A 20,749-nucleotide genomic window follows, 5' to 3' on the forward strand; every position below is an offset into this window, starting at 1 on the left:
CAGATGGGCAGGCCCGTGGGTGGCAGGGAGGCAAGTGGGGTCTGCCCCGGTCGCTGGGAGGGTGCCTTGGAGAGGCTGGGGGCGGGGAGGAGGCGAACCAGTGTCCTCCGAGCGCCGCGGGGCAGGCGCTCCCCAGGGCCCGCGCGCCGCCTGATGCTGGCCGGAGAGCTGCCAGCTGGTGCAGCCTGATGTCAGTCTGGCGGCCGCCTCCGCCCGGGCCGCCGCGGCCTTATTCGTGCTCTTTCCCTCCCCCTTCTTCGCTCCCAGTCGACCGCTTCACTTTCCCTGCCCTGGAAGAAGATGTGATTTACGACGACGTCCCGTGTGAGAACCTGGATGCCCTTCAGCCCGGTAGGGCCCCTTTCACGCTTCCTCGCGGCTCTGGGGAGGCGGTGGGAGGGGCGGGAACTGGGGAGGGTCTCCTTCCATTCCCCTCCCTCCCAACTCAGCCCACTGCCCCTCCTTCCTGCTTTTAAAAACCGCCGTAGTCCTCCAGGGAGAGTCCGGAGACGGCTGGGGGCGGGGCCGGTAGGGGGCGGGGCGGGGCGGGGGCGGGGTTAGGGCCTCGGGGCGTGGGCTCTCCGGCTGAGGGCCCCTACCCCTCCAAGTCCTTTCACCCCTCCAAACCTGGATTCCTCCCTCAGGAAACTGGGGTCGTTGTCTGGGCTTCCCAGGCCTGCAGGGAAAGGGACAGCTGGTTCAAGCTGAGTGGTGGAGCAGGGACCGCCGGAAAGCCTGCGCCCTGCTCTGGGGTGAGGCCCTCAGTGGGCCAGAAAGGCGCGGAGACGGTGGCCTCGGCGGGGAACCCGGGTGGAGGGGCGTGAGCCCTGCTGGAGCTGGGCCCTGCTTACTCATCGGGGGAGGAGTATTTGTCACCAGTCCATCTTTGCTCGAGCACATTAGGCCAGCGACGCTCGTGTTTGTCTTCTGTACTCTGCTTTGAATTTTTGATTTGGGGTATATTATGTCCTCATTCCTCGAAGAAATTGCAGAGGCAGGCTTGGGATTCGAACCCGGGTCATTCTGACTTCAAGTCCAGCGCTGTCCCCTACCCCAGGACGACATGAGCAATATCTTACGGCAGATGAAGCACATTTGCTCCCACTGTTCAGTCAACCTCGTGAGGCTGGCAGGGTTGGGCTTATGGCTCCGGCTGACAGTCGCATCAGAGAGGTCAAGCCACCAGCCCCAGATCACACAGCCAGGGTTTTCTGGGCATCTGCCTGACTCTGCCTTTCCCACCACACTCTTCTGCCTGCCTTCAGGGGCTCCCCATGTCGGGGACACACAGCCCCTGCTTTTGAGGAGCTTCACCATCCTGGGGCCGTGCGCAGCCCAATGGGAGAGACGAACAGACATGACGAGACCTGAGGGCCCCCAGCGCCACACTCCCGACTCCTGTCCCAGCACCAGGGACAGAGGGGACAAGGACAGGTGCTTCCCTTTGCAAGCCCGGGAGGTGCTTCACACCCCTGCGTGCAGCTCACTGGAACCCAGGAGAGGTGGGGAACAGGCGCGCTGTATGAGGGAAGGGGGTCTTGTAGGAGCGTCCCAACCTGGGGGACCTGTGGCCTAAGACCAGTCCTTTAACCTCTTTGGGCTGTTTTCCCACCTGAATGAGATCAAGCAACTAACTGCGTGGTCCCCCGCCTGCCCTGAGCACTACTGTGTCCCCAGGGTGTGGGGACAGGACGTGCTCCCGTTGTGGGCAGTCCACCCTGAGGGGGTGAGGAGCAGGTGGCAGCAGCCTGGGCACCCCAGCGCTGAGCCTGCAGATGGAGGCCCCCACCGGCAAGGACGCCAGAGGGCTGAGCGAGACGGCTATGGCTGGCACCTCTGTAGGTCCGCTACCCGGGGATGCTGCTGCTGTTAGCATCACACCCGTCAGCACAGGCCTGTGTGGACTGATGTGGGCTCAGTGGCACTGGGAGAGGGGGCTGTCAGCTGCCACACATGCCAGTGGACACTCACAGCCCTGGGTTCAAATCTCGGCTCTGCCCACTGATTAGGGCAGAGGAGTCTGGTTTCTTCACATAAAATCAGAATTCCATCCTGTCCTAGCAGGACTTTGGGGAGGGTCACACCAGAACAAGGGGGCTTTGATCTCGAGTCCACCAGTGAAGCCCGAGGCCCCAGGAAGTAGAGGGAGGGGGTCAGAACCACTGTGAGGCCCCTGATGGCTGGGGCATCTGGCGACACTGTGTCCACTGGAGAGAGTCTTTGTAAATGAGCCCAGGGTGGTCCTCAGGATGGAAGGGCTTTGGCAGAAGGCTGTGCGGTGAATGGATGGAGCCCGGCCTAGAAGTCTGCAGCCCCCTTCCCATTCAGGCAGCGGCCTGACCCTGGGCAAGTCCCGGGCCCTCTCGGGGTCCTGTTTTCTCATCTGTCTCATAGGAGGGGTGGTCATTTGCACCCTGCTGACCCAAGAACTGGTGGGGCCTCCACCGCAGTAACAGGACCATCCACCCAGCCCTGTGAAGGTCATAGCCTAGTCACCAGCTGCTCCACTCCCTGGAGACATTAGTCACTATTATTCTTTTGCTTAAAAATAACCTCCTGCTCCCTGCTGATCCTGGGACCTGAGTTTCCGGCTAAGCCTCAGTGCGTCTCTTTTGTTCTTTGGCTGACGACAGTCTTCCAGACCCCTGCCCCCAGCTTTCCTGCGGGGGGGGGGGGGCAGGTGGGGCCTCGAGGCCAGCGCGATGACACCAGCCCATGCAGGGCCCCCCTGAGTGAAGATCAGCTGCTCTCTGCTGGAGCTTTACGTGTGTGCTTTATTTATGCCACGTTTTAGCGTGTTATTATCACCCCCATTTTGTGGAGAGGTCCCCGAAAACCAAAGCTCCCCACTCCTCAGCACACGTGCTTCCCGAGCAGGGTTTGAAGCCCTTCCCGATGCCACGTTCTTTCTGTGCTGGCAGCAGTGTCTGCACCTGCATGCAGCGTTGGGAGCCCGGCCTCCCTTCTGTGGAGTGTGCCGTTCGGTTCTGTAGGCAGCAGGCCCAGAAGTGAGTCCCAGGGGCTGAAGGTGAAGCCCCAGGTCTCCCAGTGGTGGAGCTGGGGCAGGGCCGGGAGCCCTGTGTTGTGTCCGGCAACAGTGGCTTCCCACCTTCGCCTGGAAGAAGCATCTCACACCGGACTTGACAGAGATCCCAGGAGTGCCCAGGCCCCGGTGGCACTTGTCTGTCTAGGCTCGTGGGCTCTCGGGTCTTTGTCCCCGAGCTTTTGGTTCAAGGCATTTCCTGTGGGGCTTTGGACTCTGGACCAGGTGCGCCCCCTACTGGACCCTCTTGGAGCCATGTGGGAAACGCAGGTTGGGAGGCAGGGTTCTGGCTCATTTAATGCCTGACCATCTCTGTGTTGCCCTCAGCATGCTGAGGCCAGAGCTGAGGGCCTGAGTCAGGGCTTGGTCCTGGGCCTTCTCTTTCCTGCTAAAAAAGGCCCAGGAGCCCCGGCTGGGTGGCTCAGTTGGTCAGAGCATCGTCCCGATGTGCCAAGGTTGTGGGTTTGATCCCCGGTCAGGGCACGTACAAGAATCAACCAATGCATATGTAAATAAGTGGCACAACAAACTGACGTTTCTCTCTGTCTCTCTCCTTTACCCTTTTCTAAATATCAATAAATAAATTTAAAATACACCTGGGAGGCCCGGGAGGAGCGCTCAGAGCCCAGAAAAGTAGTTCTGACAGTGGGAGGAAGTTACTGAGCCCAGTTGTGTGTCTGGCACAAGGCTTGTGCTTTTCTGCGTTTTCCTGCATTCTTCTCACTTTACCGGGTGGCTGTCGTGTCGCCGTCACCTCTGTTTTGCGGACACGGGAGCGGAGGTGGAGCTCCAGGGCCAAACCACACGCACCCCTACCCACCCCTCAGCGGTGCACAAGGGCTCAGACGCTGGCTAGGTCCAGTGGGCTTGGCCTCGGTGCTCCCGCTCACCAGTCCCATCCCTTGGCCAACAGGGGCGGAGAGGAACCTGCTCTACGAGGACGTGCACCGGGACGGGGCGCCCCGGGAGACGGAGGACCTGGGCTGGAGCTCCAGCGAGTTCGAGAGCTACAGCGAGGACTCAGGGGAGGAGGCCAAGCCCGAGGCAGAGCCCGCCAAGCACCGAGTGTCCTTCCAGCCCAAGGTGAGGGGGCGGGGGTGTCCCTCACCATAGCCGGGGCACTGCCTCCGGGAGGGGACAATGGGGGTGGTGAGAGCCAGGGCTGCCCAGGCGCCCTGAAACAAGAGATGACCTGCCGACGCTGCTGTCTGGCCCCGGGGAGCCCTGACGCTGGGATGGGCGCGGTCCGTGCCAGGCACCCCGTTTGTGGCAGATTCCGGCTTTGACCGCGATGCTCGTGCACTCAGATCGGGCTTCAGAATCCCCCTCGACGCAGGGCTCCAGGCAGCCCAGCCAGCTCATGCGAGTAGGCTCTTGGACCAAGTCAGTTTGGTCCTCCCGCCCTGCACTGGTCTGTGTTCTGGGACCAGCCCGGGACCTCCGGTCCTCTGCCAGGGGAGGTGGACAGGCAGGGGCTGCTGCGGCCGAGGCAGAGCTGCCCGAAAGGCTTCTTCCCACGGCCTGTCACAGTGCTGGCCAGGCTTTGGTTTCTTCTGCTGACTTCCCGGAGGGAGCCGCGGCGAGTGTGAGGAGGGCGGACTGGCTGGTTCCTCCTCTCCTGTGCCAGCCTCACTCCTCCCATTTATCCTGCAGAAGCCTCCAGAAGGCAGATTCTGTCCCTGCTGAGATTAGGGGTTTAGTGGGAGCAGCTTCTTACAGGCAGGCCCTGACTGACCGGAGGGGACCGGGTCCCCCTTGAGCTCCTGTTGAAAAGACACAAACAGGCAGGTGAGCGCCACCTGTTGGCCACTCCTGCCCGAAAGCGGGGCAGGGACAAGGCAGGGGTTCCCAGACTGGGCTGGGATTACTGGGGCCTCCTGTTCTTTCTAAGTGTGGGGATCCCCTCCGGGAGAGGAGTGCTAGCCCAAGAGTCTTCAGGCAGACTTTCCTCAGATCAGGAAGGGCTCCCCGAGTCCTCGGGAAGCCGGGGAGCTGAGCAGGTCTCTCCTGAACCCTGGTCCTCTCGTGGTGGGGCCTCCATGGGCGGGGCCTCCGCAGATGCCCTTGACGTTGTGCTAGCAAAAATGTTATTGTCTGTGACACCTACGGTGTCCCCAGTCCGTATGTTAGGGTATGGGCTGGGGTGCACGGGTACAGAAAGACCCAGCCAGGCTTGGGGAGCCTTTGTGGTCTAGGAAGGGATACTGAAAATGAACTACTTTGTCAGAAATGGAGGCACACGCCTCCCCATAAACATGAGCCCCTGTACCTGTGGCCGCCGGCCTGACTCGGGTCGGACCCGGTGGGGCTGGTCAGAGGAGGGGTCTAAGGGAGTGGAGCTGGGAGCGGGGGTGCAGACGCCAGAGGGGACGGAAAGGTGTCTTGGGCTGAAGGAATGGCCCAGGAGGAAGCCCAGGAAGGGGCTGTCCCTGCTCTGTCCTCAGAAAGGGGCAGCTTGCCCTGCTTTAGGAGAGAAAGGGGGCTTCAGTTATGAACCCCCTGTGTCCCCCGGGCAGCCTCTGTGTAGGAGGGCAGGATGGGTAGGTCCAAGCCCTGCCCTGGGCCGTGGGAGCAAGCAGACGTGATGCCTGGGCCAGCCCTTATTCTCCACCTCTGGTTGTCCTCCTGAACCCCCACAGCCACTTTCCTGGCCCCCGCCTTCTTGCTGGGGACCGGGAGGGCACCACGGGGTCCTCTAGTGGTGGCCCTGAGACGTGCACTCACAGGCATCGGGGTCACGTGGTAGCTGGCTGAAAAGGCAGATGCCAGGGTCTCCCTCCCCTCGGGGACTCTGGTTCAAGGTTTAGGTGTGGCAGGGCCATCTGCCTGTTAACCACAGCTCTGCCCACAGGGGATGCCAGGGGCCCACGGACCACTATGAGAATGCTGGGCCGGTCCCCGCCCCCCCACCCCGGAGGCCTCTGACTGCTGCCTTGAGCTCAGTCCATCACACCCTGAGGCTGGGGCTCCGGACTCTCCCCCAGCAGATAAACAAGGGGGCAGAGTTCTTGGCATTTCTAACCACTTTCTCTGTGGCCGTGGGAAAGGCCCTCCTGCTCCCTGAACTGCAGGCTCCCAGGGGCCCTTCCTCCGGCACCCACCCACCTCTGTCTGGGATCCCCCCATCCCCCCACCCCCAGCTGTCCCACACCAAGCTCTGTCTGCAGTGCTGTGCCCCCTGAGCTCCTTGGCACGTGCCTGCTCCTGAGCCTGTCACTGCAGGGGCTGCGCGTTTCGGGGCCGCTGCTGCTCGGCTCTGCGTTGTGTGGCTGTGAGGCCCTGGGCGGCAGAGACCTGGGGAAGCATTCTGTCCTGTCCCTGGAGACTGAGTGGGGGCCTGGGACCCTGCCCGGCTGCAAGAGGACTGGTGGGTCCCTCCTTCAGGGGTCTCGAGGGGACTTTTGCTAACGGAAGTGACAGAGGGGTCTGTAGAGGGAGCTCCTTGGAAGCCTCCGACCCAGCATGAGCGGGAGCCCCATCCCCTTATGTTAGTGAGCACTTGCTGGCTGCCACCCCGTGGTCAGTGGCAGCTACCTTTTTTCCCCAATTGCGGAATGGGCTGCCTTCCAGAAGTTCACTGTGGAATGAACTTTTGCACTTTCCCATGGTGACCTCTTTGTAAGCAAGGTCACCGGGATCCAGCTGTTCAGGCTACAGGGCAGAAGAGCCAGTTCTGACCTCAGACTAGTTGGCTGCCCTGCTCTGGTCTGGCCAGCTCTGCAGACACCTCCTGCTCCTGGTTCTTTGGACCTGAGAGAGGCGGAGGGCTCCGGATGGCCCAGGTGGGCTTCCCGATTTTACCGTGTCAGTCTCATTTACGGATGAAACAGGATGCAGGACATGGTTCATACTCCCCAGTTTTGAGTACCTCAGTGTAGTATCTCTGCCCCTTACTTCTTTGTATAACCGTCACAAACCTTTGCCTAGCATGGTCCCCCTTACAAAGCAGCTTCATTTAGTTTTCCTAGTACTCCAGAGTGGGGGGTATTATTGGTGTTAAGAGTCTCATTTTGTTCATCAGAGAAATGAGCAACAGAAGCTCAGAGAGGTCAGGTGATGTGGTTAGGGTCACACAGCCAGTCAGTGGCAGAGCCACAACTCATCACGTATGATTTGAAAGAAAATGCTTTATCCACCCATCCACCCACCCACCCACCCATCCACCCACCCATCCATCCATCCACCCACCCATCCATCCACCCACCCATCCATCCATCCACCCATCCACCCATCCATCCATCCACCCACCCATCCATCCATCCACCCACCCATCCATCCACCCACCCACCCATCCATCCATCCACCCATCCATCCCTTCAACAGATACGGAGCACTCATTTGCATAAGATAGTATGGTGATAGCTCTGGGCTTTATGTGTATCGTCCATTTCATCTTCCCAAGAGCTCTGTGAAGCAGGTGGCCTTATGGCCAGCCCGCCGGTGGGGAAGCTGTAACTCAGACAGGTGAAGAGACTTTTCCGGCTGCCAGCGGGGAGTGGCGATTTGAATGCGGGCTCGCCTGCCTTCAGAGGTCGTACCCTTGATTTCTCTGCTCTTCTGCTCCTCTGGGCGACCCACCTGTCCTGGCCTTCAGTGTGCTTTACCAGATGCCACTGTTGCTCATATGCTTCATGCATGCGAATGCCTACCTGTTCATCTGTCCATCCACCTGTCTTTCTAAGTAGTGTGTGAGCCGGTCACCCGTCCATCCTTCCATCCAGCTGTCCACCCCTCCCTCCCGCCCGCCCTCTGTCCATTCGCCCTCCTTCCAGCAGTGTGCTAGAGCCAGCTTGTCCTGGCCTGCAGGAACCCCAGAACCAGTTGTGTGCATCTCTTTCCAACTCCACATCCAGTTCTCCAGGCTGGCCGCTTGGCATCGGTCAGGTGGGAGCATTCGAGCCGTGGGCATGGCCCAGAGCAGAGCCGTTTCCTGGAGGACGGGTTGTCAAAGATCTGTCAGCACGGCGCTGTCTCTCGCCACCCACCAGTCCACACGTCCCTTTATGTTTTTCATTCATTTCATTGTCGTCCATCCCTCCATCCCTTTGCTCCGCTACACAGTCACCTAACTACGTGTATCCATGTGTCCCCCTGTCCATGTACCTATCCATCCACCCATCCATGCACCTGTCTGTCTACCCACCTGTCTCTGTTCTCCACCCGCCCAGCCACCCCCCACCCATCTGCCCGTCTTTCTGTGCATTCGCCTACGCCTCCGTTTATCCCCACGCCCATCCATTCCTCTTACCCACCCACCTGCCATCCATCCCCATCACAGAGTTGCCAAGAACCTCTCGTGCCACGAGCCCCAGGATGGGGAGATGCTGAAGACACGGTCCTCGTCCTCCCGGCATTGTGTCCTTCCCCTGAGAGGGGTGTCCCCCTCCCACTGCTCTTCCCCAGCCGGGGTTGGGGGGCTCCCTGCCACAGAAGAGGCCCAGCCCAGGTCCCTGACAGGTTGGGGTCGGTCGGACGATGCTGGAGCCGTGCCAGGCAGGAGGCTGGCTGGACCGCTGCTTGGGCCCTGGTCATCCCCAGGTCCCCAGTCCCACCTGCCCCGATGGTCCTTCTGCCACCTTACCTGAGTCTCCTTTTTCCTCCGTTGTCCTTGTTTTGTCTCCTCCCTGTCCTGCCTGCTCCTCTCACCTGCTGTCCTTCTGCTTGGCCGCTTGGGGGCTCCAGCTTTCTCCAGACCTGACTAGGCTAAAGGAGAGATACGCCAGGACTAAGAGAGACATCTTGGCTTTAAGAGTTGGGGGGAGAGACATGCAGGAGCTGAAGCACAAGTACGATTGTAAGGTATCGTGTGTCTGTCCCTCCCGAGTCCCCGGGCCGCAGGGGGTGGGCCCGCGTCCTGGGCTGCCCCTGAGACCCAGAGCTGGCCCCGCCTCTCACGTCTGTGCTGGAGCCGGTGGACGCCTCAGCCGGCTGGTTTCCTTCCACGTCCTCAGCTGCCTCTGTCTCCCCACCCTCGAGTGGAACCGTAGCCATCTATCTACGGGGGTCCCTTGGGTGGGTTTTCAAACTTCGGGCCCTCGGAATCCCCTGGGGTGCTTTGAGACATGCCGATTCCCGAGCCCCACCCCCAGAGAGGCGGATTCTGCAGGTGTGGACCAAGGCCCCCCAAGCTGTGGGCTTAATAACTGTGGAGGATGGGGTTGGGTTACCGTTGGAGAAACGTGAGTGGTGGTGACTTTGCACGCCCTACCCTCTCCTAGCTGTTCGGGGAGGTTCAGGGCACCCTCTCCTCAGATGGGCCTCAGACTCCTGGAGGGTGATGATGCTGACAGCGCTGGCTTGCATTAATTGAGCACCTACCATGTGCCATGGGCCTTGAAGGCCTGGAGGCCTGGGTTTGAATCCCCATCCCACCACTTTCTTGCTGTGTGATCCTCTCGGGTCTCTTGGCCTCTCTGACCTCGGTCTCCTTGCCCGTGAAAGGGGGGCATTAACAGTACCAGCCCCGAGGCGGATGGATATAGGGGTTCGACGAGCTCAGGTCTCTCAGGCGCTCCGTGCTGCAGGGGGCACCACCCGAGCACCCAGTGGATGGTGGCATTGCTGTCCGCGTGCCTGGCTGTTCTGTCCGCAGGGCGGCCTGGGAGGGGCCACCTTATTGCTGTCGTTTTGCATTAGCGAGGGAGGACAGTGAGGGTGACTCCAGCCGTCGGCAGCAATGTGGGGCTTCAGACCCGGGCTCGTGCGGGTCAGAGTGAATTCCCCGGCCTGCGGCACTGACCTTTTCGTGGGAACCCGGGGCCTTCCCCGGAGGAGGAGGAGAAGAGGCACCTCACAGTTCGCAGGGCCCTTTTACAGACACCCCCTTAGGGGCCTGGGGCCCGGGGCCCGGGGGCAGGGCGGGCTGGACTTCTCAGGAAGCCGAAGCCCGGAGGGGAGCAGGAACACGTGAAGGACCAGAGCCCAAGACCAGGGTGCCTTTCCTGACCTTGGCCTCCACACGGGGAAGATGGATGGGGGTGGCAGGTTCACTCAGGGACGCCTTTGGGGCGTTCCCCTGTTCTTTTCTGGCCCGTGAGCATGCCAACAGAGGGGCCTGAGGGGTTCCCCCAAAGACCACTTCAGTGGCGTCTAGGACAGCGCCCCCGACGGCTCTCTGCCGGGCCAGGAACCGGGCCCCTGCACAGAGGTTTCCCATCTGGGGGGGGTGTGTGTGACCCCCCTTAGAAGAGGATGAGCATCTTTGTGCCGTGTTGGCGTCAGCATCCGTCCCTCTCGTTAGTTCTCAAAGGCATTTATGACCCTCCCCACCCAAAAGGCCGGGAGTTGCCACCCTGGAGTGGTCCCTGTAGGTGTGGGGAGGGGCTGGGGCCTTCCCTGCCCCTCTGTCGGCTGTTTCTAGGAAGCTGGCTGGTTCCTGAAAAGCCGCCGCCCTGCACCCTGCCCGGGCCTCGGCACCCACTGGGTTTGCAGCAAGACCTCCTCTCCCGGACTTGCGCGAAGGTCCCCACCCGTTATGCAGGGGGTGTTTGCAGGAAGGCGATAGAGCAGAGACTAGGGACCCGCCCCCCCCCCCCCCCCCGCCGACCCAGAGGAGTGCTGTCTACCTTCAGCAGGAGCTGTCGGAAGGAGAGGGCTTTCCTAAAGTCACACTGTCTGTTGCTATAGCCACGTGGTTATTTAAACTGAAGTCAATGACAATGGACTGTGTTCAGGCATTTAGGTCCTCAGCTGCAGCAGCCACTTTCCTGGCGTCCGATAGTTGCATTCAGCCAGCGGCCGCCGTGTCAGGCGGCCCAGGAGCCGGCGTTTCCGTCCTCCTGGGGACTTCCCTCCCGCGGCGCTGGCTGCACGCTGGGGAGGATGCCACGGCTGGGCGGGGTGCTGAGGGGACCAAAGAATGAGCGAGCTGACAGCAGCTCTGCCTGCAGGCCCGGGGCTCCTCCCGCACCCAGGGTGCCCGCTCCCCCTCCCGGGCACGCCTCCTCCCGTGCCCCGAGTTCTGCTGAGCTTGCTGTGCCTGTGTCCGCGGGGAAGCTTCCCCCCCGCCCAGGGGAAGCGCTGCCCGGCTCTGTGGCAACTTCAGCCTCCTCTCCTTTCCCGGACAGCGGCTCAGTAAGGAACCTGGCTGTTTGGGGGGGGGGGGTGAGGGACAGGCTTCCTCACTCGGGTTCGGCAGATGGGGTGGCGGCGCGTGCGCCCACCTCCTTTTAGCTGCCCCTTAAGCAACCAGCGACACTGGTGCAGCTCGGCTTGGTGTTCCGTGCGCCCTCCCAGGCCCTGGGAAGTCTCGTCCTCACAGGCGCTGATGAGTCTCAGTGAGAAACTGAGGCTCCCTGAGGCTGAGGCTCGTCCGGAGTCATGTGGCCCGGGAGTGGCGGAGCTGGGATTTGAACCCAGGCTAGGACTCCAGGCCTCGAGCCTTTCCCCGTGCAGGGCACCTTCTCCTTAGTTTGTTGGGAGTGAGTGCTGTGTAGTTTGTCCCAAAGGGGAGGCATCAAGTTAGGACCCCCCCCCCGCCCATGAAGAGGGTCCTCCTGGGCAGACAGACCCCCTGGGCGCAGATGCCCCTTCTCACTTGTCGCAGGGGGCCTCAGGGTTGTACCACCGTGCTGTCCCTCCCCCTGTCTCTGCTGCCACCCCTGTGGGAGGGATGGGCCCTGGGGGCTCAATGTCTGTGGCCCCGGCCTGGAGGCCTGGTGGGGGGGGTGGTTGCCCTTGGTGGCTGGCGTCCCAGGGCCTCCCTCGGCTTCTCTGACGAGTCCCTCTGCCTCCGCCCAGATGACCCAGTTCATGAAGGCCGCCAAGAGCGGGACGAAGGACGGGCTGGAGAAGACTCGGATCGCTGTCCTGCGAAAAGTGTCCTTTCTGCACAGGAAAGACGTCCTTGGTGAGGCGCTGCGGGCCGGGCTGGCGGGAGGGTCGGTCTTCGGTCCTCGGACAGAGGGACCGGTGGGCGCAGTCACTGGTGTCGGCTCCTCCGGCGGTTGCGCTTGGGGACTGAGCCCCAAGTGGCCGGCCACTGTCTCAGCCTATTTCCTTCTTCTCTTGGAGGCGTGGCCTCCCCCTGCAGCATCCCTACCCCTTGCCCTCAGCCGTGGCCTTGCTGCTGGCCTCCGGCCTCCCACACTGACGGTCTCAGGCGGCCTCGTCTTTGAGGGCTGCCGTTCATTCCTGCCTTGACCCCTCCGCCCGTCTTTCTGCCAGCCGGTATTAACTGAACACCTACTAAGTGCTGTGCCCCACGCTGGGTGCAGGGATGCCAAGATGCATTGAACAGCATCTCCCCCAGGGGCTCCTGGCCCAGTGGAGGAGACAGGCATGTAGACAGGACACGCCAATGCAGGTGACAGGCGGCATGGGGGCGTGATGGCGTGGTGTGGAGAAGATGGGTGTGCAGTGTGGAGGTGGAAGGCTGGGGAAGGGCTGCGAGCAGGACGAGGGGGAACAGGAGTGAGCATGAGCAAAGGTCGGGAGGCGGTAGGAGATGTTAAGAAATGACTTTCGTGACGGTTCACAGTTACCGAACATTTATGGGGTGTCAGGCACTCCTAAGAGCTTTGCAGCTCCTCCCTTAATGCGTACTAACACCAGACAGCTGCCTGGGCCCGTTCCCGTTCAGAGATGAGGGGACAGGCACAGAGTGGGTCGGTGACCGGCCTGTGGACCCACGGGCATGGAAGGGACTAGGGGGGCCCTTCCTCCAGCTGCCGTGCGGGAAGGAGTGCGAGGTCGGGGCTGGGTCAGGTGTTCAAGCCAGGGAGAACTTCGAGGCTCTGTACCCTCTTGAAGAGTTACGTATTTGACCCTCCCTGTGTCCTGGTTTGCTCACCTGGATGGCGGACTGTTGTGGCTCTGTCTCGGGGCTGTGGGGAGGGTGGCCGAGGCAGCGCGTGGAGAGAGCCTGGCCCAGCCCCCAGCTCCTGTGTGGCCAGCGTTATCCTCGGTGGGCCGACACTCAGTGGGGGCGTCTGGTACCAGGACGGAATCTTGCTGTGCTGGGTTCAGATCCCGGCTTTCCCGCCTCCTGGCTGTGTGACCCTGAGCAGTTCGTCCCACCGCTGCATTCACTGGATGGGGGAGCCTGTGGGGGACCCACGGCCCCTGATGAGGAGGGCAACAGACCCAGGGGTCATTCCAGATGCAGTGGAGAGGCGTGGGGAAAGGGCAGGGTGGCCAGGCGGGCTGGCTGGGAGCCGTTCCCGGTCACTGTCCCCACCCCCAGGCCGGCCGGGCCGCCGGCGGGCTGTCCCCAGGCCCTCCCCACTCGACCCGTTAGCCCAGAGCCTTTCCTGAAGTGACCCTCCCACCAGAGGGGTTATTAATAGCCGTGGCAGGGCTCGAATCACCAGCCAAGAATGTTGCCCAGTGGCTCATGGGGGAAGAGGAAGCCGCAGGGCCGGTGGCTGGGGTGGGCGCGGAGCGATGCCCCGGGGGCCATGTGGGCCAGGCAGGAGGGCCCCCCCCACGGCCACCCCCGCGCGGTCGTTCGCTGTCCCTCCTCCTCCTCCTCGTCGGTCTCCTGCTCAGGTAAGGGCCCGCTGGGGCGTCCCTGTTCCCACGGCCCCCGGGATCACGACCACTTCCTCTTTCTTCCCAGCTTCCCCACAGCACCCGCTTCCTGCCGCCCCGGCCGCCGCCGCCGCCACGGGGTTTCAGAGCCGAGAGCGGCCGGGGTCCCGTCTCCCCGGTGCCTGCGTCTCTTGCGGGGGCGGGGCCGCCGAGGCCAGCCTGCCAGACCCCTGCGCGCTGCCTGGCCGCCCCCCTTTCTGTCCGCCTGAGCCTCTGGCCCCCCCCAACCCCCGTGCCCTCCGCCGGAGGCCCGCCCCCACTCGTGCCCGTGTGCCCTGAGGACGCCTGCTGAACTTTCCCCTTCTGCGTGTTTGCGTAGTTTTGGAAAAGGTGCAAACACGAAGGCAAACAGCTCGCTTTTTTGGAGGCTTTCTTCCCCCATTTTAGGTCAGCCAGGAGAGGACTATTTTTAGTGCCCAGCGAGGGCACTCAGGCTGGCCTGGCCCTTGCCGGGCCGGCGTGGGAGGGTCTGGGCCGGGGCAGGGACTCTGGTGGAGCGGATCCGGAGAGCTGGGCTGCACCGCTCGGTGTTTGGTGTCCCTCCCTCCCTCGCTCCCGTTTATTTAGGGACGGGCTGCTGTGGCAGAGCGTGGCTGTGGACACAGTGACGGGCTCTGGCCCCGTGTGTGGCCCCAGGCGTTGCCCAGCCCCCCCGGACCCTGGGCTGGGGTGGCTCCCGGCTCCTGGGGTCCCAGCAGAGTGTGTTGTCCTTGTCTGGCATGTGTCACCAGCGTATCTGATTTTCCAGGTGACTCGGAGGAGGAGGACATGGGGCTCCTGGAGGTCAGCGTTACGGACATCAAGCCCCCGGCCCCGGAGCTGGGCCCCATGCCAGATGGCCTGAGCCCTCAGCAGGTCTGTGGGAGGGACTGGGGGGGTGGGGGTCTGCAGGGGACGGCCTGGTTGGGGTCCCAGCCTGTTACCTGGGGCCATAAGCTCTGCATCTTGAAGGGGACGTGATGATCGAGGGCTCTTGGCAGAACCGCAGCTGGGGCCTCCTGGCGCCTCCTCTTACCTGGCTGCACAGACTTCTCGAACCGGGCCTGTGGGCGCCACGCCGTTGTCCTGGGGGGTGGGACCCCACCTCTGGAGCTTTGCCTCCCACGCCCCCGGCAACCAGAGCAGCTCCGACTCAGCCGCTTCCTACAAAGGGACTGCAGTTAAAAAAGGGCTGAGAAGCACCGAATTAATCCAGCTCAGAGAGGGCGCTGGAGGCGAGCGAGGTGCCCAGTCCCGCTCTCTGTCCGCCTGTTGTCCAGCTGGGGCGTCAGAGTCCCTGCGGGCTTCCGCTCGGAGCTGGGGCCCCTCAGGCAATGTCTCCCTTCTCCCAGCATCACACGAGACGGGGCGGCCTTGCTCTGGGACTGTGGCTGGTCCTGTTTGGTTCCCACCCCATCTGGGTTTTCCCAGCCACAAAGCAGGACGAGAGACCCCCGCTTTCCTCTGGTTGTGAGGACACTGAGCAAGCTGTGGTAGGGGTACCAAGCTCAGTGAAGGGGTTTGTCACTCTTTCTGGGGGGGCAGGAAATCCCGATGTGTGGCCTCCTGTAGAAATCAGGGAGCTGTGGCCACACGTCTCACCTTGGGACTCTTCCTTCATTCCTGTTTCCGGCCCGGCCCCTGAATGGCAGTGAGAGGCGGATGCCCCCGCCCCGCCCCACTGCGGCAAGGCCCGTCTGAGCAGCTGGAGCTGTGTGGGGCCCCGGCCTCCAGCTCACGGCCCGGGCTCTGCTGCCGGGCCTTGGCCGGTCTCTCCACTCAGGGGCCTTTGCCTGTCCTGGATCAGGCCAGATCAGTTGCTCTCGGCCGCTGGCTTTCAGCCACGGCGATTTTGTGTCCCAGGGGACATCTGGCAACGTCTGGTGACATCTTTGGTTGTCCCAGCTGAGAGACGCTGCCGGATTCCAGGGGTTGAGGGCCCAGGATGCTGGGAAACACCACGTAGCACGCAGGACGGTCCATGGCCCAGTCACCTGGCCTCAAATGCCGGCGTGCTGAGGTCGAGAACTCTGCTCGGGGGGCAGCGTGGGCACCAGGGGGCCAATGACAGTGCACCCATCCGGGGGACAGCCGGAAGGGCAGTGGCCCGGCCCATCACACAGTCTCGGGGCTGTGCGGGCTACAGTCAGGCCCAGGCCACTGCAGGCCGGGCAGCGGGAAGAGATGAGAGGGGGCGCCGGAGGCGGGAGGGAGGTGGCGGAGGGCCGCAGGGAAGGTGGCGGTGGGTGCCTGGAATGACACTCTCGGGACGGCTGTGGGGACACAGGGAGGGTCAGTCACCATCCCAGCCCCAGGCCCAGGTGGACAGGCAACCCCTGGGCCACCTCTCACGTATATCCTCTGCCCTGGCTTTGCTCCATAACAGAATCATCTAGAAGGCTTTGACAGCCCCGATACCCAGGTGGTACCAACTCACTCAGACTGTGTGGAGGGGGGGGGGGGCAGGTGACAATGCTGTTAAAGATGCCCCCGTGATTCCAGTGGGCAGCAACATTTGCGCCCCTCCCCCGCACCTGGTATCCGGGTGACGGGTGCAGGTCACACGTGCTTGACCTGGTGCTGCTCGGGCTTCGCCTGGCAGGCCGCAGATTCAAGGGGAGGAGAGGTGGGGGCGGGGCGGGGGGAAGGGGAGGGGCTGGGAATGCACTCGGTGGGGTGCGGGGCAGCCGGTCACGTGGGAGGGGGTCAGTTAAGGGTCGGCCCCACACGTGGTGGGAGCTGGGATTTCGGTTTTTCTCCTGAGGCTGTTCAGAGGTAGAGGAGGCCACCGTCCCCCTGGGGGAGAGGCCGTGATGCCCCCGTCCCTGGACGTGTGTGAGCCGAGGCCGGGACTCGGGCCCCGGTGCCCCCCTGCCCCATGCTGCGGTGGGGAGCAGGGGTGTCTCTGGGGTGGGCAGGAGCCCTGGAAGGAAATGCCGGCCCCCCAGGCCCCAGGGGTCCCAGGAGTGGAGGGGTCTCTGTGGGGGGCAGGCCCCTTCCGTCCCTCAGTCGTCGGCTCCTCTGGGCGTTGTGACTCCTCTCCCCGTCACCCGGGGCTCGGCATCCCCAGCAGGTGCTGGCTGGGTGCCGCGGCTGGCGCAGGTGCTGACCGCGCTCTCTGGCCTGGGCAGGTGGTCCGGAGGCACATCCTGGGCTCCATCGTGCAGAGTGAGGGCAGCTACGTGGAGTCTTTGAAGCGGGTGCTCCAGGTATGGCCCCGGGCCCCTGGGTAAAGGGCAGGGAGGGCCCCTTGGGGACATGTTGCAAGGAATGTTTGGGGACCGTGAACAGTTTTAAGGGGACAGGACCCCTGGTGTTCACAGGAGGACTGGGTTTTTGGAAGCAAAGGTGGGGTTCTGTATCTTCCTCGCCAGTTTAGGAGGCCCCTGGGACAGGGCGGTGTCTTCCCATCATCCTGGAGCACCCCGAGGTGGGGGGTAGGGTGCACCCCCTCTCCCCATCAGATGCCCAGGGTTGCTGGATGGTCACACGACTAGATGAAGGCCCATCCAGCTGGCCTGTCCTTTGCGTTCCTGAGAGATGAACCCGCTGGGATGCCGTGGGCCGGCAGGGGAGGGAATGGCCAGGGTGGGAGCTGCAGCGGGGAGCTCCGACCTCAGGCAGGTGGCGATGAAAACATCCTGTGTTTCAGACAAAGCTGGTTGGAGCTTGCAGCTCCAGGTCTGGGGGCTCGGGGCCGGGGGGCCTGCTGGGACATCCCCCCACTGCTCCGTCAGAGCCCAGCTCGGCTAGCCCGGCCCTGGGGCCGACTCTGCGGAGCTCCTCAGGGGCAGGCGCCTTCCTCCCAACCCAGCCTCGCGGGGGCGGTGCTGGGGGTGGGCACAGAAGGGCCAGGGGGTTACGTGCAGGGAGGTCCTCCTAGAAGACAGATGAGTGAGGATGAGGGACACATGTCCCCCTATATGAAGGCCCACCCACGGCCTCGTCCAGGGTGGGCGAGGGCCTGTGGCCCAGCCGTGGGGTGCTCACCCCTGCCTGCCCCCGCCAGGATTACCGCAACCCCCTGATGGAGATGGAGCCCAAGGTGCTGAGCGTCCGCAAGTGCCAGGTGGTGTTCTTCCGCGTGAAGGAGATCCTGCACTGCCACTCCATGTTCCGGATCGCCCTGTCCTCCCGCGTGGCGGAGTGGGACTCCACCGAGAAGATCGGGGACCTCTTCGTGGCTTCGGTGGGTGTCCCCAGATGCTCCTGCCCTGGTCCGCCAAGGGAAGAACCACCGCCTGCCGGATCTTGGGTCATTGGGGCCAGCTGCCGGCCTCTGCCCGGTCACCTTGTCCAAGTCAGGGGGGTCCGAGGGTGGCAGGGCCTGAATCAGCCCTGTGGTCCAAGCTGAGGGTGGCACCTCCCAGTGCCCAGTGTGCCCTTAGAGAGGTGTGTGGACATGGTGCTGGCGACCTCCAGGAGACTGGCCGCTGTGGGCGGCCACCGGCAGTCTGCAGCTCTCCTGCCCAGCACGCCCGGGGTGGCCGCCGTGTGCGATGCTCAAACAGACCATGCCTCAGCCCCCAGAGGCTGCCCCGGGGCGCCGGCTCCTACGCAGTGCACCAGCTCGTGCTCCTGGAGGCCTGGCCCGGCCCTAGCCATTGTGCCACCTCCGGCAGCTCCAGGGCCCTCTCAGGCCCAGGTCCCCTCTGTGGAATGAGGGGTGCATGCACTGGTGGTTTTTCAAACTGAAATCTGTGGGCCCCGGAGACAGATTCACAGAGCCAAGGAGGGTGATGTTGGTGGACCCCTGCTCCAGTCTGTTTTCGGTGACTGGGTTCTGCCGAAAGAAGACCTGAGCGCTCAGCAGAGCCGACGCCCTGGCCAGGGCGTCCAATGGGCTTGGGGGCAGGAGCCCCGTCCCTGATGCAGGAGGGCCAGGGGCATTTCCTTTCCTGGGGCTGGTGAGGAAATGCATATAGAACAGGGGTGTCCCGCCTGCACCCCCTTCACCTGTGGGCCAGGGCTGCAGAGCCGGGGCAGGGGGAGTGTCCGGCTCTCCTCGTCACCACCTCCTCCTCCCTGCAGCCTCTCTGAGTCTGGTTTCCTCCCCTGGGCGGGTGACCATTGAGACCCCACAGGGGGTGCCGCCAGAGCGGCTGTGGTGCAGTGAGTGAGGGTGGGGGGTGCGGAACCCGCCCCCCTCGCATCGACGTGACCCTCCCTGGCCACTCGCACGCCTGTTTCAGTTCTCGAAGTCCATGGTGCTAGACGTGTACAGCGACTACGTGAACAACTTCACCAACGCCATGTCCATCATCAAGAAGGCCTGCCTCACCAAGCCCGCGTTCCTCGAGTTCCTCAAGGTGGGCCTGGCGGCGGCCTGGGGCACCTCTCAGCGGGGTGCAGGCCGCGGTGGGGCAGGAGCGCTGCTCAGGGGAGAGGGGGGATTTCAGCCCAGTTTCAGGTTCCGCATTGCTTTGGCCTGGGCGCCTCCTCTTTCCTTCGGGGCACCCCCAGCCCCCCGGGGAGATGGTGGGTTCCTCCTGCCCCCCGCAGGAGGGTGATCAGGGGTTACAGTGTCAGGCAGCCTCGTGGGAGCCTGGGCTTTGCCGGGTGGAAGGGGAGGCCCGCCCTGTCTCTCGGGTGGGTCTCCAGGTGTAGCTCAGGGTATCGCTGGGCTGTGCCTTATCCTGATTTGTAAGAGGACAAGGAGAATTTCTCAAAGGGGTATCTTGGGGCTCGTGTGGGTGATTAGAGGTGAAAGGACCAAAGGCCTTGTGTAGCTGTGGCCAGACTCCCCCCGATTTCCCTGGGTGCACAATCAGGCGAATCGCGTGGAGACCCTACCTTGCAGGGAGCATGCGCCTAGTAGAGGGTGCAGGTGGGCCAGGAGCCGGGGCCTCAGTGGAGGAAGCCACTGCCCCGCCCCAAGAGGGCATCTGACATGGGTCGTGGGGGGGATGGGGATGTTGTAACAGATGGGGGTGGGGAAGGGGGATCATAGGTGCAGGGGTGGTGGGGCAAAGGTCAGGGGCAGGAGGATGGGGTCAGGGGAATCTGGTTGGACCCTGGGAGCGCTGGGTGCCTGCTGGGGCGTCCTAGGAGGGAGCACCTAGAGGCAGCTGCATCCCCTGTGGGTGGTTCTGGACCTGCAGGACCTTTGGTTTCAGGCAGTGGGAGCAGCTGCAGAGGTGTGGGCCGGGGCAGGTGGAAGCGGGGGCCAGTGGGGAGGCTGAGGGAGCAGCCTGGCTTGCCAGGGATGAGGGCCAGGGTCTAGGTGACAGGTGTGCGGATGAAGTGGTGGAAACAGATGCCAGAAGCAGGACAGTGAGACCCCTGTGCCCACCCCTCATCCTGGCCTGGGCCCGGCTGCTTTAGCTTAAGTGGAGAGAAGGGTTGTCTTGGCTACTTCCAGAGTAGAGCAGCCGTCTGTGATAAATTGCTGAATTTCCCAGCTATGCTTTCAGTCCAGAGACCTTACCCGGACTGCTCCAGTCTCCCCAGGGTGAGAGGGGCCGTGTGGGGACCCCCGTGGTGGCAGGGAGCCCCGGCGGCAGGACCAGAGACCCTCCCCTCCCCCGGCTCTTCTCTCAGGCCCGAGGCTGAGCAGAGTCCTGGGCCCGGGGAGAGGAGCCCCGGCCGGCCGGGCGGCGTCTGCACCCCCGGCGCCGGGGCCTCGCTGCGGAGGGCCAGCGAGTGACCCCGCCTGGTCTCCAACAGCGGCGGCAGGTGTGCAGCCCCGACCGCGTCACGCTCTACGGGCTGATGGTGAAGCCCATCCAGAGGTTCCCGCAGTTCATCCTCCTGCTTCAGGTACCCCACAGGGTCCCGACAGCCAGTGGCCTGCAGGGGGCGAGCCTTGTGGGGAGGGGCTTCTCATGCCTGATTTGCAGCCTGTGTGTCCGCTGTGGACTGTGGGCGGGGCCCTGCCTGCACCCCTGCCCGCCTCTTTCTTCGCTCCTGGAGTGGAGCGAGTCAGACCGGGCAGTATTTCCCGCCTCCCCCGGGGTGGGAGTCTGGGTGGCTGGTGGTGGGCGAGCCCAGGATTTGGGAAGGACATGAAGGCATGTGCAACCCCGGGGCCTGTGGGAGCTGGGCAGGGAGGAGGTGCTCAGCCAATGAGCAGACCTGGGCCACCTCAGGCTTCTCGGGGAGCATGAGGCCCCCCCTGCCTCACCGCAGGGTCCCGGAGCTTAGGGCACCTCTGTCGGGGGTGAGCCCTGCCCCTCAGCTGGGAAGCAGGGCTGTCAG

At 63.4% G+C, this 20,749-nt stretch overlaps 1 protein-coding gene across 8 annotated transcripts in view; it reads left to right on the top strand.

Annotated features, from left to right (window-relative positions):
* The window catches only part of ARHGEF10L (Rho guanine nucleotide exchange factor 10 like), a 154,007-nt gene that overhangs the window by 72,168 nt on the left and 61,090 nt on the right, over window positions 1-20,749 (top strand). For 4 of the 8 annotated variants that reach the window (XM_036025389.1, XM_028512200.2, XM_036025388.1 and 1 more), the window contains 9 exons: window positions 268-351; window positions 3,957-4,126; window positions 8,726-8,842; window positions 11,783-11,891; window positions 14,322-14,428; window positions 16,684-16,761; window positions 17,562-17,741; window positions 18,745-18,861; window positions 20,219-20,311. In XM_036025389.1, the coding sequence (XP_035881282.1) occupies window positions 268-351; window positions 3,957-4,126; window positions 8,726-8,842; window positions 11,783-11,891; window positions 14,322-14,428; window positions 16,684-16,761; window positions 17,562-17,741; window positions 18,745-18,861; window positions 20,219-20,311 (1,055 nt within the window). Of the gene's footprint in view, window positions 1-267; window positions 352-3,956; window positions 4,127-8,725; window positions 8,843-11,782; window positions 11,892-13,344; window positions 13,532-14,321; window positions 14,429-16,683; window positions 16,762-17,561; window positions 17,742-18,744; window positions 18,862-20,218; window positions 20,312-20,749 lie in introns of those variants that run through there. The other 4 variants (XM_028512202.2, XM_028512201.2, XM_028512203.2 and 1 more) reach the window with 2 other exon arrangements.

This window comes from Phyllostomus discolor, chromosome 5 (genome assembly GCF_004126475.2).
Source record: "Phyllostomus discolor isolate MPI-MPIP mPhyDis1 chromosome 5, mPhyDis1.pri.v3, whole genome shotgun sequence".
Classification (NCBI taxonomy): domain Eukaryota; kingdom Metazoa; phylum Chordata; class Mammalia; order Chiroptera; family Phyllostomidae; genus Phyllostomus; species Phyllostomus discolor.